Source organism: Arachis stenosperma, chromosome 3 (genome assembly GCF_014773155.1).
Source record: "Arachis stenosperma cultivar V10309 chromosome 3, arast.V10309.gnm1.PFL2, whole genome shotgun sequence".
In the NCBI taxonomy this organism is placed as follows: Eukaryota; Viridiplantae; Streptophyta; class Magnoliopsida; order Fabales; family Fabaceae; genus Arachis; species Arachis stenosperma.
Window position 1 is genome coordinate 159,105,956 of NC_080379.1, and position 15,940 is coordinate 159,121,895.

The 15,940-nt window shown below is 27.8% G+C and overlaps 1 protein-coding gene across 1 annotated transcript; it reads right to left on the reverse strand.

Moving 5' to 3' along the window:
• Window positions 1-1,032: 1,032 nt before the first annotated feature.
• On the reverse strand, window positions 1,033-2,626 carry LOC130966453 (transcription factor MYB20-like). Its single transcript, XM_057891262.1, has 3 exons — window positions 2,379-2,626; window positions 2,160-2,289; window positions 1,033-1,966 (listed from the first exon to the last, which is right to left on the reverse strand). The coding sequence occupies exons 1-3, from the start codon at window positions 2,509-2,511 to the stop codon at window positions 1,261-1,263; spliced, it is 969 nt and encodes a 322-aa protein (XP_057747245.1). The 5' UTR covers window positions 2,512-2,626; the 3' UTR covers window positions 1,033-1,260.
• Between the last annotated feature and the right edge of the window lie 13,314 nt (window positions 2,627-15,940).

Here is a 15,940-nt window from a genome sequence, read left to right on the forward strand (position 1 = left end):
ATTTTTTAAATACCAGATATTTATAATATTGATTTACCTAACCAATAAATTATTGATAACAAAAATTTGTGTATTATGCACAAAAATTTCTATATTATAGATAAAAATTGTTATGCTATATCTATGGTATGTCAATAAAAAAATTTTGTACTGAAAAAATATAAAAAAAAGAAATAATAATATATGTGCACATTTATTTTGTTAGATTTATACTAACATAATTAAACTTAGATATAAAAGTGTATAGCATCAACGTTATAAAAAATTGTACAACTACAACTACGCATTACTTTAATTTCACAAAGATAATTGATCGCCGGCCACGAGGAGATTGTATTATAAGATAAGAATAATAAATTCTACATATCATATAATTAATATCTAGCTTCCCCAGCATATATATTTGATTAATTTTCAAATATGTGCGGTTTGGATAAATCGGTTAAGAGGTTATTGAATGGCATCTAGCGCGCAGATTTCTGATGCTTGCTTCAAAATCCAATAAATATACACTGACGTCTACTTTTTGGATGACTTCCATTTAATTAACTTCATTATTTATTCCTTTTTTTATTATTATCAAAAGTTTAGGTTATTTCAATCACGGAAAAAGACATATCCCTACTTACGATTGGAACTATCTCATTTTTTCTTTTTCCTTTGTTTTCTTACCCACTTAATTAATTAATTTTGAGCTGTTTAAGTCCTGGATTAGAAATATCTCAAATGATTACATTTTGCCACCCAAATTGGTAATCTTTCATTATTGCTAACATAGTGAAACACCAAGTGTAATTTAGTAGCAACAAGAGTTAAATATCATTTAGTTCCTAAAATTAAACTTAATTTACTACCGCTAGTAAATTAGCATTTGATTTGGGCTTTGTTCCTATTTAGCATATGAAGTGTGGAATCAAAACATATATTTGTTGAACATGCTATGTAAGAAACAATATGGAATTTCAATTACAGGGCACAAAATTTCAAGTGTGACAAAAGAGATAAGAGAAAATAAAAAATATGGCTTGAACATAAGAAACAACAAACCAACACGTTTCCACTATCATATACAGATTTTCTTTTCCCCTTCTTTTTGGGGAAAAAGAAAGTGGATAATATATTCTATGCTAATTACTAAACAAACTATTTGGGATTCAGTTTCACTGTTTATTCTTTGTAACAACTTACAAGCACATACGTAAGCTGTGATCAAGTGAAATAAATAGAAAAAGAAGAAGGGGATGGGAATTGAAATTACAATCAAAACAAGCCATAAGCCCAAGATTCTGATGAATCCATGATCATTCTTGGGTACTGATTCAGTGAAGCATCAAAAGGTTGCTGCTGCTGTTTTCTGTCACTGTCATAATAATCATCATTAAGAAGCATATCCAAACTGCTAATGAAGTCATCATCATCCCATAAGGCCATGCTGCTATAGTTGTTGTTGTTATTGTCATTGGACCACTCAGAATCTGAGAGAAGAAGGTCTTCAAGGAACTTGGATGATGGATTATTTGAATAAGAATCAGAAGAAGATGATGATGATGATGATGATGATGAAGTGGTTGTTGCTGTTGATGAAGTAGAAGCATCACCAGCACATGGAGCAAGGATCTCATCAGGTTCTAAAATTGGAACTTCATCTGTGCAAAAACCATTCATCATTATTGTGTCCATTGATTCAAACAGTGGGGTCATGAATTGATCCTCTGCCTCAGGCTTCTCTGCCTCCTTAATTTCAGGTTCAACAAGTATGGAAGACTCATGATGATCTTGTTCTTGCTCTTGAAGTGGTGGTTGTTCTGGTTTGATTTGATTTTGGTCAGTGGTATTATTAGAGAGTGGCTTGTGTGTGACAGGATCAATTCCCAATTTCTTGAGCTTTTTCTTGATGTGGGTGTTCCAATGATTCTTGATCTCATTATCAGTTCTTCCAGGCAGATGTGAAGCAATCTTAGACCACCTACCAAACAAGAATACTATTTATTATTGAAAAGGAATAATGACTTTAAAGCCACTTGAAAGTTACAGCTTATCATAAAAATTTTGCTTTTTTTTATTATTAATCATTAACGTATGCAGTCAACTTTAAAGAAGTGCAATCATAAACAAAGACTTGGTCTATAATTTTTGTCTTTGGAGATAGAAAGAAGCACCTGTTGCCTAATTGAGCATGGAGGTCAATGACCATTTTCTCCTCATATTCTGATAGAAGGCCTCTTTTCAAGTCTGGCCTGAGGTAATTTGTCCACCGAAGCCTACAACTTTTACCACACCTTAACAAGCCTGCATCAAAGTCATTTTCCAATTTCAATTTCATCATATCCAAATTCCTACATTAATATTAAATGTGGTGGACATGATAAGAAGGGAACCTGCAAGTTTAGGGACAGCTCTCCAGCAACATTGGCCATTGGTGAGGATGAAGTTGATCAGCTTCTTGTCCTCCTCTGCAGTCCATGGCCCCTTCTTCAACCCAACTTTATCACAGCATGGTTGCCTTCCCATTATGATAATATAGATAGAGAAAGAATATGCACATAAACAAGGGGAAGCTTTGAGATAGAGCAGCACCACCTACTTATTTATATATACACAAATGCAATAGAATTGAATTGCTCTAAAGTCCAAAAGTCATCAAGCCCCACTATCTCAATTTGCATTTTTGATTTAGAGATATAAATAATAAAAGACAGGTGTTGGTTAGAGAAGGTGACACGAGCCACACGTGCTAGGTCATGGTCAGAAAGCGCCAACTCATCAACCTACTTTGCTTCGGTTTCAAGCGTGAGATAGAGATACTCCATTCCACTATCTATCTCAATTCCTGCAAACAGTAAACACCATTCTCAATTTGTGTATGTAACCCTCCAATTACTTCACATTTTCCGACCAATACACCTCTTACAATTCACTACACTCTTCTTCTTTGCCTTCTTAAACATTCATTCATTTCATTCAATGTCTTCATTATTATTTGAGTCTATATAAACTAATTCTCATTTATTTCAACTAAAACTATTGACTTCTTTAACACTTTTTATTTGAAAATATTATTTGTGTTCACACTAAACCTTTAACGAATAAAAGTATTTACTAAAATATAATTAAGAGAAAGTATAGGGACATCACTTTTATCAAAATCTAGTCGGCACTTAGCTAGTAAAAGAAAAATAAATAATTTTTTACTATTAGATAAAATATCATATCATTAAAAATATTATTGATGGTTACAACTCACAAAATCTATTGAGTTCTAGCACTCTTCTCTTCTAGACATTTATAATTGTTTAAAGAAAATATTAATAAAAGGAAAGGAGTGACTTTTGATGTATTTAAAGAAAATTATACTATCTGAACTTTAGCCATTTTTATTATCAGTTATATAAGAAAGAAAAAATATAGGTAAACAATAAAAATATTAAATAATGTAAATAATAGATATATTGAATGTTCATTTTACTAGTGTACAAATAGTTATTTTAATATTAAAATTTAGAGAATTAATTTAAAAATATGATATATTTTAATTTGATTAGTAGTTGTTCATATTGTTCAACAAAATCATTGTTCTCTTAACATTCCCCTATAAAAAATAATTATGTGAAGTCATGATTGAGATTAAAAGATGATGTGATTTATTATTGGAACGTAACCAGTTTGAATTCCTTTAGTAGTTAGCTAGACTCATGAAGGTATAAATTAAAGAACAATGTGAATCATCAATTGTCTAAATAATTCTATTCAGCAATAAATAAGTACAAAAAGAAAAAAAACCTAAAGCAATGTGAGTAATGATGAAAATTGTAGCTACACATCAATTACATGCATCATATAAAACTAACGGATCATTGGTGCACGTTCTTTAAAAAAAATCATAATATCTATACTTAAAAATAATTAATTCCTTAATTAAATGCTCATAAAATCAATATTTACTTCATTCTAAATATTATAAATGTGCAATGATTTCCAGAAAAATAAAAAGCAAGAATAACTTGTTAGAAAATGTACTGTGTTGTTTTACCTTAAAAGCAAATATACCAAGACTCTAGCTTTTAAGACGTAAAGAAATAAGTTTTAAGGTTGTTTCCATTTATTTACCATGACTCTACATATACCTTTCAAGTACGCTCTCTTGTATTTACTTCTTGTAACCAAAGTCATCAGGGTTGCGTCATTCTCATTGCGACAACAATATAATAAACTAATGACCCATGTATAATTAATTAGTGAATTCACCCACGATAAAAAAAAAATTGCCTATTTATTATCTTCAATAGTCTAATATAATAAATAATAACGTGCATAATACATATTATAAAATTCAACCTAGGAATATGTGTCATCCATCTACCCATATAGTAGAGGAAGAAGTTTGGATATTTCAAAAATATTCGATCGATGTTAATTATAAAAAATATATATAATATATAATAATTGAAATTCATGACTAAAATCATTAAAATATTAATATTTTTGATACGTTTAAAATTTTTTTTATAGTATAAAGTGCAATTTGAACTCAAAATTAAATTAAATCTCTTGTATCTAGTTTAAGCAATCTCTTTTTTATAGTTTAGTTTGCAATTTTATTTTTTATTTTTAAATTTTTATAAAAAAATAAAAAAAATAATTAGAAATAAAATTTTATTATTTTTAATAAAATAAAAAATATCCAAACCAAAGGCAATCTTACATTTCTCTCGAACTATCTTGTCAATATATATAGAACCCAAATCTGATGTCCAAAAAAAAAAAAAAAAAAAAAAAACAGAGCTTTACCCTAGCTAGCGTGACTATATATAAGAAATTAACAAGTTGAGCGATATGGTGGCTTCCGTACCTACCTTCAAGATGGAGAATCTGCGCTTCTTTTGGAAAATCCAACTCTCTCTCTCTCGATTCTCGATCTCTATATATAGCCACCTCAAGTAAGTTAACTGATTGTTGCAACATGGAGTAATTGATCGATTTAATTAGCCATGATACATATTTAATATAATCTTGAATAATTCCTATTCAATAATTCCTACTACTTGATCCATCTTCCTTTCTGCATGCATGGAGCTTCATCAGAGTACACATAAGGATTGAAAAACTGAAAATAAAGCGGCTTAAAAACGACGATTTCTCTTCCCTTCAATTTAGGGTTTTAAAAATTAAGGGATGGATCGGACTACGTTTTTCATGGATTTTAATTTTAAAAATTTTCTCCACTCTTTCCTATTTAAATTATCCATTCTTCTCTAATTAGTATCATGATTGGTTGTTGTATTAGTATGTTCATATCTCCCATTTCAGCCATGTAGCAAAATAGTTTAGGGTTTTTTTTTAATCAATCTTTTTCCTTTGCTTTAATTGTTTTTCTATATTAATTTTTCGAGTTATTATTATTATTATTATTATTATTATTATTATTATTATTATTATTATTATTATTATTATTATTATATCGAGTTATTATTATTATTATTATTTCCTTGTTGGATTTCGTAGGTTAGTTAGCATTATTACTTACAAGTTTTTACTTTCTTATGTTAAGATAGAGTCTTCCTACTTCTCTAAATAAAAACTGCTCTATTTTTGTGAGTGATGCATTATCCAATTACCCTAGATCAGAGAAGTAAATTTATGTATGTATATAATGCTGCGGCGTATGTTTTTTATGGCAAATCTTAGAAGTGCCGTTTAATATGTTGTACTTAGGTTTAAATTTTAGTTCAGACCAAATAGTAGATGAGAATTTTTAAATGTTGTGCATATGAGCGTGTAGTGCATATAAGTTTGTGATATTGTAGTGTCTAAAATTAGAGACTTCTAGTCCATCTAGAAAAATAAATAAATAAATAAATAAAAAGAACACAATAACTGAAGTGCATCGTACTGTTGTTAGTGGCCGGTATTATTGTTGCATATACTACTACTTACACCACCAAGATCAAATGAAACAATACGTTGCTTTGATTTAATACGTCTGTGGTGAACTTTCGATATTTATAATTAAGGATTCTTTGTTAAACTTTAAGGCAACCTGTTACGTGCTTGCAATTGCAAGAGGAAATATATCTTTAATATTCTCAGGTTGATTCTTTGGTTTGGATGTAGGAACATATGGTATCAAACTACTATTTGTTTTTTTTTTAAGCCAGATAATTCTATTCATAAAAAAAAAGAAATATATAAATGTTTATATATAAGATAAATAAAAAAATAAAAACCCTCAATACTCTATTATAGAAGTAACATCGTATAATAATTTAATAAGAGAAATAAAAAAAATAAAGTGTTCATCTAGTATGAATTGAAAATTTGTTGAAACTCCTTCTACAACTTCAAAGTCAATGCTATTATCTCTTCCATACTAGTTGATACATTATAAAAGGTGAACCAGTTCCTAACCTTCTATAAAGACTAACTCAAAATCACCATCATCATCCTGTGAGAAGAGTTATTGGGTTAAATACGCAAAATCCTCATTCTTAAGTTCCACTCAACATAGAAATCAGAATCTTCAGTATTCCTTCTAGTAGTCGGTAAGTCAATTTTTGACAAAATCTCTATTGATTTCTCATAATGGAAGATGTAATTATTGATTTTTTCTGAAAATTGTAAGCATCTTCAGCAAGTGGGTTGAATCGATGAGATGCGATGATAAAGCTTTTGCAAAATTGGAAGTTTTTCATGGAATTTCCTTAAGAGAAAAATCTTAATATTCACTCGGAATTTCAGCTTCCACAATTCTCATGCACAAGTTTCGTTGTCTCATAATCTCTGGGCAAAATTCAATGGAAAGATGCGAGAATCCATAAGCCACACGGTACTCAAGACTCACTTCATACAAATCACTTTTATTAGGGGTCCAATAAATTTTATCTTCTCCACCCCCAATTGTTGTTAGCACACGCTGATTAGTGCCCTCAAAAAAATGCTTCTAATTCCATTAAAAAGTATTAAGTCTTATTGATTATCAATAGTGGTTGATTTTGTATATTGAAAGTTTCAGATGGAGGAACAACACAAAAATGTGGATAAACAAGTCAAGGATTGGGTCGTCACCAACTCGTCAAACTAGTCCCTTTTCAGCAACCTTACACCCTTCCAATATGTTACGCTACCCTCATGAAGGTATTGTTCCGATCTCTGCATTTATTATAGAACTGTATCAAGAATATTTACCTTTGAGGAGTCTACATAGGAGTGATTGTGGTTGAGAGATAACTTTTCAACATTGTTTTTCTAATAATGCCAAATTCTGAGTCCCTAGGTCATTAAAACCTAGTCCACTTTCTAATTTTCGTCTTGTCATAGTATTCCAACTAATTCATTCTATTTTTTATTCTGTACTTTTCTAACCCCACTAAAATTGGGAGAGTATGTTGTGAATCTCCCTAATTAAAGTGTCAGGAAGACGTAAACATGATAATAAATAAATTGGGATAGCCTCCCCAACAGCTTTGATTATTAGAACATACCTACCTATAGAGGAGAGAAGTTTTCTTTTCTATCCTTGAACTCGCTTCCTCACCTTGTCCTTGATTTCTCCGAAGGTGGCCTTTTTTTGGACTGTAAATGGAAGACCCAAATATTTATCTTGTGCACCAATATGAGCAATTTCCAATTTCTGAGCTAGTAATAATCGAGTAGCAGGAGGAGTACGTATTATTACTGAAGAATAGAGTTGATTTATGCAAATTAATTTTTTTGTTATTGAACTCCTCATATGACTGAAGAACACTGAGACTAACTCAACCTTCATAACTTCTTCCCATTTTGGCCAATCATTCATTTGTCGACATTCTTCGACTGTTCTTGGCTCAAGATCCTTACTTTCATGCATGATATTTAATGCTACATTATATGCAAATATTTCATTGATAATTGTCTTATTTTGGTCCCATTTTTCTCTTGTAAAGACACAATGTATCCAGATCTCATCATTTTCAGAATTTTTAGGTACCTGAACGTCTTCTAACGTCAAAATTATATTAGAATTATGCACAATTGTAGGTGTCTTTACTATGTATGTCTTTTTTAACAAAAATAGTATTTACCTCTTTTTTTATGATTTTTATCTTTAGAACCGACAGGCCTACGACACTTATTACGTGAATTTATTTCGGTGGCTATTTGTCCGACTGGGACATCAATTTGAATTGGAGTATTTTCAACTGGTATATAAGATTTGGTTATTCTCTTTGTATCAAAAAATACATCAGACAATTTATTTGCTATTCTTTGTAAATATATAATCTTTTGAACTTCTAGTTCGCATTGCCCTTATGAAAGATCTAAATGCATTAATGATGATGCATTCCAATTAAGTTCCTTTTCAAGAAGCTTATTTTCTCTTCCCTAATATTGAAAATTTTGATTAATCAAAATGACAGTCTGCAAATAGGGCTTTAAACACATCTTCAATTTGTATCTCAAGATACCTTACTATAGAGGGAGAATCATATCCAACATATATCCTCAATTTTCTTTGGAGTCTCATTTTGGTGCGTGAAAGTGGTGCAATGGGAACATATATCGCACACCCGAGTATTTTTAAATAGAAAATATTTGGCTGCTGGCCAAAAGCTTATTGCATAGGAGAGAACTGATGGTAATTTATTGGCATCAAATGAATAAGTGATGCGGCATGTAAAATAGCATGCCTCCAAGTTGATGTTGGAAGATTTGTTCTCATAAGTAAGGGTTTAGAAATTAATTAGAGGCGTTTAATAAGTGATTCTGCTAACCTATTTTGTATGTGAACATGAGCTACTAGTTGTTCAACGTTTATTCCATTAGCCATACAATAAGCATAAAAGGCTTGAGAAGTAAATTCACCAGCATTATCAAGACGAATTGCTTTGATTGGATTTTCTATAAATTATGCTTTTAATCGAATAATTTGAGCAAGTAATCTCGTAAACGTCAGGTTGCGAAAAGACAATAAGCACACATGTGACCATCTCGAAGATGCGTCTATTAGGACCATAAAATATCTAAAAGATTCACATGGTGGATGAATAGGTCCACATATATCGCCTTGAATTCTTTTTAAGAATTCAGTGGACTCAAATCCAATCTTTACTGGTGATGGCCTTAAAAATTAGCTTTGCTTGAGAACATGTAGCACAACAAATCTCACTAGATTTAAGAATCTTCTGGTTCTTTAGTGAATGTCCATGTGAGTTTTCAATAATTATCTACATCATGGTTGTTCACGTATGACCAATCGGTCATGCCAAGTTATGAATTCATTTGGGCTAATAAACTTCTGGTTTACAATGGCATGTGATTCAATTGCACTAATTTTAGTATAATATAACCCATATTAAAATGAGGGTAACTTTTTTAATATAACCTTTTTATTTGAATCATGAGTGATACATAAGTACTCATGATTTTCCTCATTCATTGTTTCAATATGATATCCATTTTGGCGAATATCTTTAAAACTCAATAAGTTCCTTAGAGACTTAGTAGACAATAGTGCATTATTTATTATGAATTTTGTTCCCCCGAAAAATAAAATTATAGCTCTTCCGGAGCCTTCTATCACATTACTTGAGCTAAGAATAGTATTAACATATCATTCTTTTGATATAAGATGAGTAAAATATATATTGCTTTTGAGAATAGTGTGCGGTCTTGCACTTTCCGCAAGGCAAACATCTTCACTATATGACCTTGCCATTTTTTTAAAGACAAATAATAAAATGAATAGAAATATTTACGCAGTAAAATTATTTTTTTGATTGAAAATATTTTTCTAAAAAGTATAGTATATACTAAAAATTTTATTATTTTAAAACTTGGCACATTTTATAATTTTGAAATTCATAAACATAAATATTTTATCAAACATTACTCATATACATCACATTTAAAATTCAAATGCATAGAAAATAAAACTTAACAAGAAGTTTCTTACATTATTTATTTACACGAATACTTAACAATCCCACATATTAAACTATTTCATCATTGATCAAATGACCAATATTTTTTTCAAGATCCTCAAAAAAATCAGATACTTCATAATGAGTGGTGTAATTTTCAGCATCATTTGAAACAAAATTCGTCTCCTTTCCTTTGTCGTCTTTTTTCAAAGATGCTTGATAAAGATCGACTAGGTGCCTTGGAGTACGATAGGTACGCGACTAATGGCCCTTTCCACCACAACGAAAATATTTATCCTCTGTTGAATTATTTTGCCCATTGTTTCTTTTTTTATCCCATTTCTGGTGAGATCTTTTCTTGTAAACATAATTTTTCTTGTTGCCAAACCCTTGCCATTTACCTCTTCTAGGGTTATGATTTGTTGCATTTGTTTCAGGAAATGGGGCGGCGCCAGCTGGGCGCGTTTTATGATTTTTTAAAAGTAACTCATTGTTGCGTTCAGCAACAAGAAGGCAAAAAATTAACTCATAATATTTTTTAAATCCTCTTTCTCGATATTACTATTGCAGGAGCACATTCGAGGCATGAAAGGTTGAGAAAGTTTTCTCTAACATATCATTATCAGTTATCTTTTCCCTACATAATTTCATTTCTAATGTGATTTGAAACATTGCTGAATTATATTCACTTATGGATTTAAAATCCTGTAAATTCAAATGCATCCATTCATATTGGGCTTGGGAAGTATCACTGTCTTTTGATGATTATACCCTTCTTCAAGGTTTTTTAATAGATCTGTAAAATCTTTTAATGTGAGAAATTCATTTTTCAATCATTCATCAAGATGACGACGAAGGAAGATCATGACTTTGGCTTTATCCTTCTAGGATGCATTATTTTCAGCCTTAATTGTATTTCCAAGATCCATTGAATCAAGATGGATTTCAGCATCTAGCTTTCATGATAAATAGTTGTTTCTAGATATATTAAGAGTATTAAATTCAGGATGAGAGAGTTTCGACATAATAAAAATTTATTATCCGAGTCTTCCTAAATTTTGATCAGAGTCTTATGCTGATAACGTGTTGTAAAATAAATAAATAAATAAAGAAGATGTAATAAATATAAAATAAAAAAGTATAATTAGATAACAATATTCACCAAAATTATTATTTCAATATAATAGAGATGATTAATATATTTATTAATATTATATATATAAAGAGTAAGAGAAAAAAATATTATAGTTGCGACATAAAAAAAAAGAGAAAGAATTATTTTTATTACTGTATTTATTGTCAGAGGCTTAAACCTCTATTTATACATGCACGAAATTTTAAAATTTTCAAACTTCATTTATTTGAATTTATCTTAAAAAGTGATTCCTTCGATATTGAAAAAATTAGCCGCCTAAATCAAGTGATCATCTATATCTTTATCACAACAAAATAGTTTTTATATCTACATTAAATTAAATTGTTAGCCAGGAACGGACCTAGAGGGGTGAATAGTGGCCTCGATCCCCCAAAATTTTAAGAACCTATATTTATATATGAGATATGTATTTAAAAAATAAAAAATATTATGTAATTTAATAGTTTTATAAGTATTATTTTTTACTATGTGATGAATTTATGTCTTAATTATTGAATTTACTAATATTTTTTACTTAACTAATTTAATATCATACCCGCAAGTCTTTGTACCTTTTAAATTAATTTTTATATAATAATCTCTATATTTATTTTTTTATAATAATATATTTAACATTTATATTATTATATTAATAATGACTTACGTAGTTATATTTTGGTAATCACATTATATACTTTAGACATTATTATTTTTGTAAAAAATACTCATTTTTCTTTTAAATTTAAGTTGTTAAAAGACAAAATTTTATAAATATATCTTATATCTTGTATTCTATAAGAGTAATGTATCTTTTAAATAATTAATAATTTATAATATATTTTCAAATTTTTAAAAAAATTAATTTTAATTCATAAAATATGTGATAATTTTTAACTAAATACACTATAAATTATTGGTATTTTATAATTTTATAATACACTATTAATATTGTTATATTTTTATGTAATTATTATATTAAAAATAAAATTATAAAAAAAATTATAACTATATATATATTAATGAATTTTTAAAAAAATTAATTCTAATAACTATATATTAATTATTTTTATAAAATAAAAAAAATTATCTAAAATTTCAGCCCTAGATATTAGAATTTCTGAATCCGTGATACTGCTAGCTAGTATTGTATAAGCTGCAAGAAATATGAATAAGGTGTCAATTTTTTAAGGCACCGATTGAATTATGTATGCTTTAAGTCTATCATTTCATTTCAATGTGTTGTATATATATACTATTAGTTTTAATAATAATATTTGAAAGATAGTAACAAATTAATCTAAACCGTTTAAAATGATTTTATCGTTAAAATAATTGTGTATATTTAAATATAATAAATATATAATTATAAATAATTTGTGTATTGAATTATGGAGGTTGTATTATATAAAATAATTTTAAATATTGTATATGTGTGCGATGTTTTACGAAAAGTTGATATGTTGAATTCTAACTATGTCAATGTTCCTGCCATTATTCATGACATTACTCTTACAAAATTTTAAAACACCATTTCGCCTGTTTTCTGACTCTTGATTGTGCCATTGAAGTGGATCGAGCGCAGAGATTGTATTTTGGAGACTAGGAGACTAAAAGTGGTAGAAACTAGAAACACAGAATTATGTGGCTTTATGTAGTCGGTCCAAATTTTTAATTTTTTTTGTTTTTATAATTTTATTAAATGTTTAATTAAATTTTTATATATTTTTTTAATTAATTTTTTATATTATATCAGATTTTGTAATTAAATTTTTATCGTGATAAAAATATTAAAATTAACGGAATATTCTGTTAAATTATATAGAATATTAGTCAAATATTAGGTATATTCGTTTTGTTTAATAAAATATTCTGTTAATTTTAACATTTTTGTCACAACAAGAACTTAATTACAAAATCTAATATGGTATAAGAACTCAATTAAAAAAATATATATATAGAAATCTAATTGAAAATTCAATAAAATTATAGAGACCAATAAAATAATTAAACTTTTTTATTTTATGTTTTTTTAACCTTTTTTAGGGTAATAAAGATAAATCTTAAGTTTTTAGATTACAAAAAATTTAATATTTATTACAAAATTAATTATTTTAAAATTTAAATCAATAAAAAATATATGAATTATTATATCTATAGTAATAACTTCTTTTTCTTTTGTTTTATATATATATAATAATAATAATAATAATAATAATAATAATTTAAACAAAGTTCATATAATCATCTTTAACTATGATTTTTTTGTTGATTTCAATAATATTATTAGTCGACATTATTAGGAAATACGTAATTAAGTTTTCTTAGCTAGCATGCTTTTTGGATTGAATTTGTAGTTCGTTATTTTACACAAAAAAATAGGTAGGCTTTCGTATGTATTATTGAGTTGATTTTATAGATCATTTTTTTAGAACAAAAAGTAGGTAGGATTGTTTTTTTTTTTTTTGGCGTTGGAAAGTAGGTAGGATTTATGTACAAAGAGAGAAAGTCTACATCCCTAATATGAATTATTATTTTCGTGTTAGAAGCAATAAATAGTGCCGATTCCAAAGAATAATTGAGAGTTCGTTGATAATGTATATAATTTGGCGGCAAATACTTCACGCAGAAAAACATTAATATATTGAAGCTGAAGTTATATATATTATTATTAAATAAATTGAATACAGACATAATGTTCCCATAAAAATATTGCGCAAGGTCATTTATAACGCTAGCCTCAAATAAATACTTTACTAGTTTTTTTTTTTTAAATAAATACTGCTACTAGTTGTGTATACTTTAAGCATAAGTGCAATTCCATGTGATGATATATACGATGATTATAACTCGGTTAAATACGAAGTAAACTTTAAATAAAACAGTTATCCTAATGTTATAAGTCGGTAACGGATGAAATAATTCATAATTTTTATTATAATCATATTAATCATGCATTAATTCTCACAGCAGTAAGTAAATTCTATCTTTTAAAATTTTTTAATAAAATACTCTCTAAATTAATAAATGTGTAACATTACTCTAAATGAAATTTGAGAGTGAGATATTTCTTCTTGTGTGGTTTGTTGGACGATAAGAGTTGTGACAAATTCGGTTAGGAGAATTTAACTAACAAATGTGAGTAGTCATTAAGGATGTTAGTGGTTATAACTTCAATTTGCCATTTGAGTTTCTTAAAATTGTTGGGCCACTCGGTTTGGATTGAAAGTACTTAATTTTGTTATATTCTAAGACTTATTTTTTAATTTTTAATAATTTTTTTAAAGTAATTAAGTTATCCATTATTTTCTCCGGCCAATTTATTAATTCTAGGTCAAGTAATTCACAATCCATGTGCCTAATATTTTATTCACGAACGTACTGAGCTATATATATATTGCAAGCATATAGCCAAACAATGAATCATATTATTGATTAGATTGCGTTAAAAAGAACAAAAAAAAGGCGTAACTTCATTCATCAATATAATTAAGTGCTTTTTTTTGTGACTCGGTATAATTAAGTGTGTGTGTCTTATTATTTTATGAAAAGTTTTAGTATGTCTCTATATTTATATCGCGTCAAATATTAATAATATCAATGCTTCATAACCTATTTTCTTAGAAATAATGTAGTAAAATTAGTAACATAATTATGATTTTTTAATATTATATTAATAACACAAAATATGAAACTCCTGGTGAAGACGCGACTATGCCACTCTATACATATTGACCCGTGAAAAAAATATTAGAATCAAAATTATTGAATGGTTTAACTAATTTTAAAAGTTAATTTATAGGATGAAAAATACCGCATCATTATAAATTTTTTGGAGATTTGATTTTTGAGAAATTAGAGACTTGTAATACATCCTCATCACACTTAAAAATGATCATTTGGAGTTAGAATATTTTAGAGGTGGATGATCCAAAAATATTAGATTAAATAAGCTTTAATGATACAATATTAAAATTAAAATTAAAATTAAATGGGCTTGACTCAACCTAAAAGTTTTTTAGATTTATGTAAATTTTATATAATTTTTTTTCTCTTATTATTAATTTTGAGATAATATTTTTTTTGAGGTCAATAAAAATCGAATCAACCTTTAAGTCATATAAATTTGATATTGTATTACTTATCCTAAAAATTTATAAGAGAAGACATGCAAATAGTTTTATATATAATAGAAGATTATATATATCATACATGACATATATATATATAGGAAAAGTATATAATTAATTTTAAAGTGTTGTGTATATATAACCAAGTCCATATTTTAATATCTATTTTTTATTTAATTTCTTCTTGTGACGGTGACATGCCAACAGCACAAATTAATAGGTTATTGATAACGTGGTCAAATTAAAATATAGGTAGAAGAGCAAAATAAAATTGCAACCAATAAGTTAAACGTTTACTGATATAAATCATATACAACGACGATCACCAAAGGGCAAAAGATTCAAGGTATTTTTTCTTTTCTTTTTCCGAATATTATAAATTATCTTATCAAAAGTTTAAACTAGCTATTAGAAAAAATAAAAATCTTTGATCTAGAATTAAAAATAACAATGATACTTTCTCTCTCTCAACATGAAATTGCTAGCACTACCAAACGTATATATGCATGCATGGTACGTACTACAAAATAAATCCTGGTAGTTGTTATCATCTTAGTTGTTTAACCACTCATTTTCTTAATTACTGATTGTTAAAAACAATGACTACTAGCCACATTCCTTAATGAGTAATAAACTTAATGCTAGCATCCTTAGAATATATAAATAGTAATGAAGCAGCCATGGCGACATGCATTATTCTTCATAGTTAATTAGTTTGTTGTTTTATTAATTAATTCTCACCAAAGCGTGATATTTTTTTTTTAGTTATCCACACGGTATCT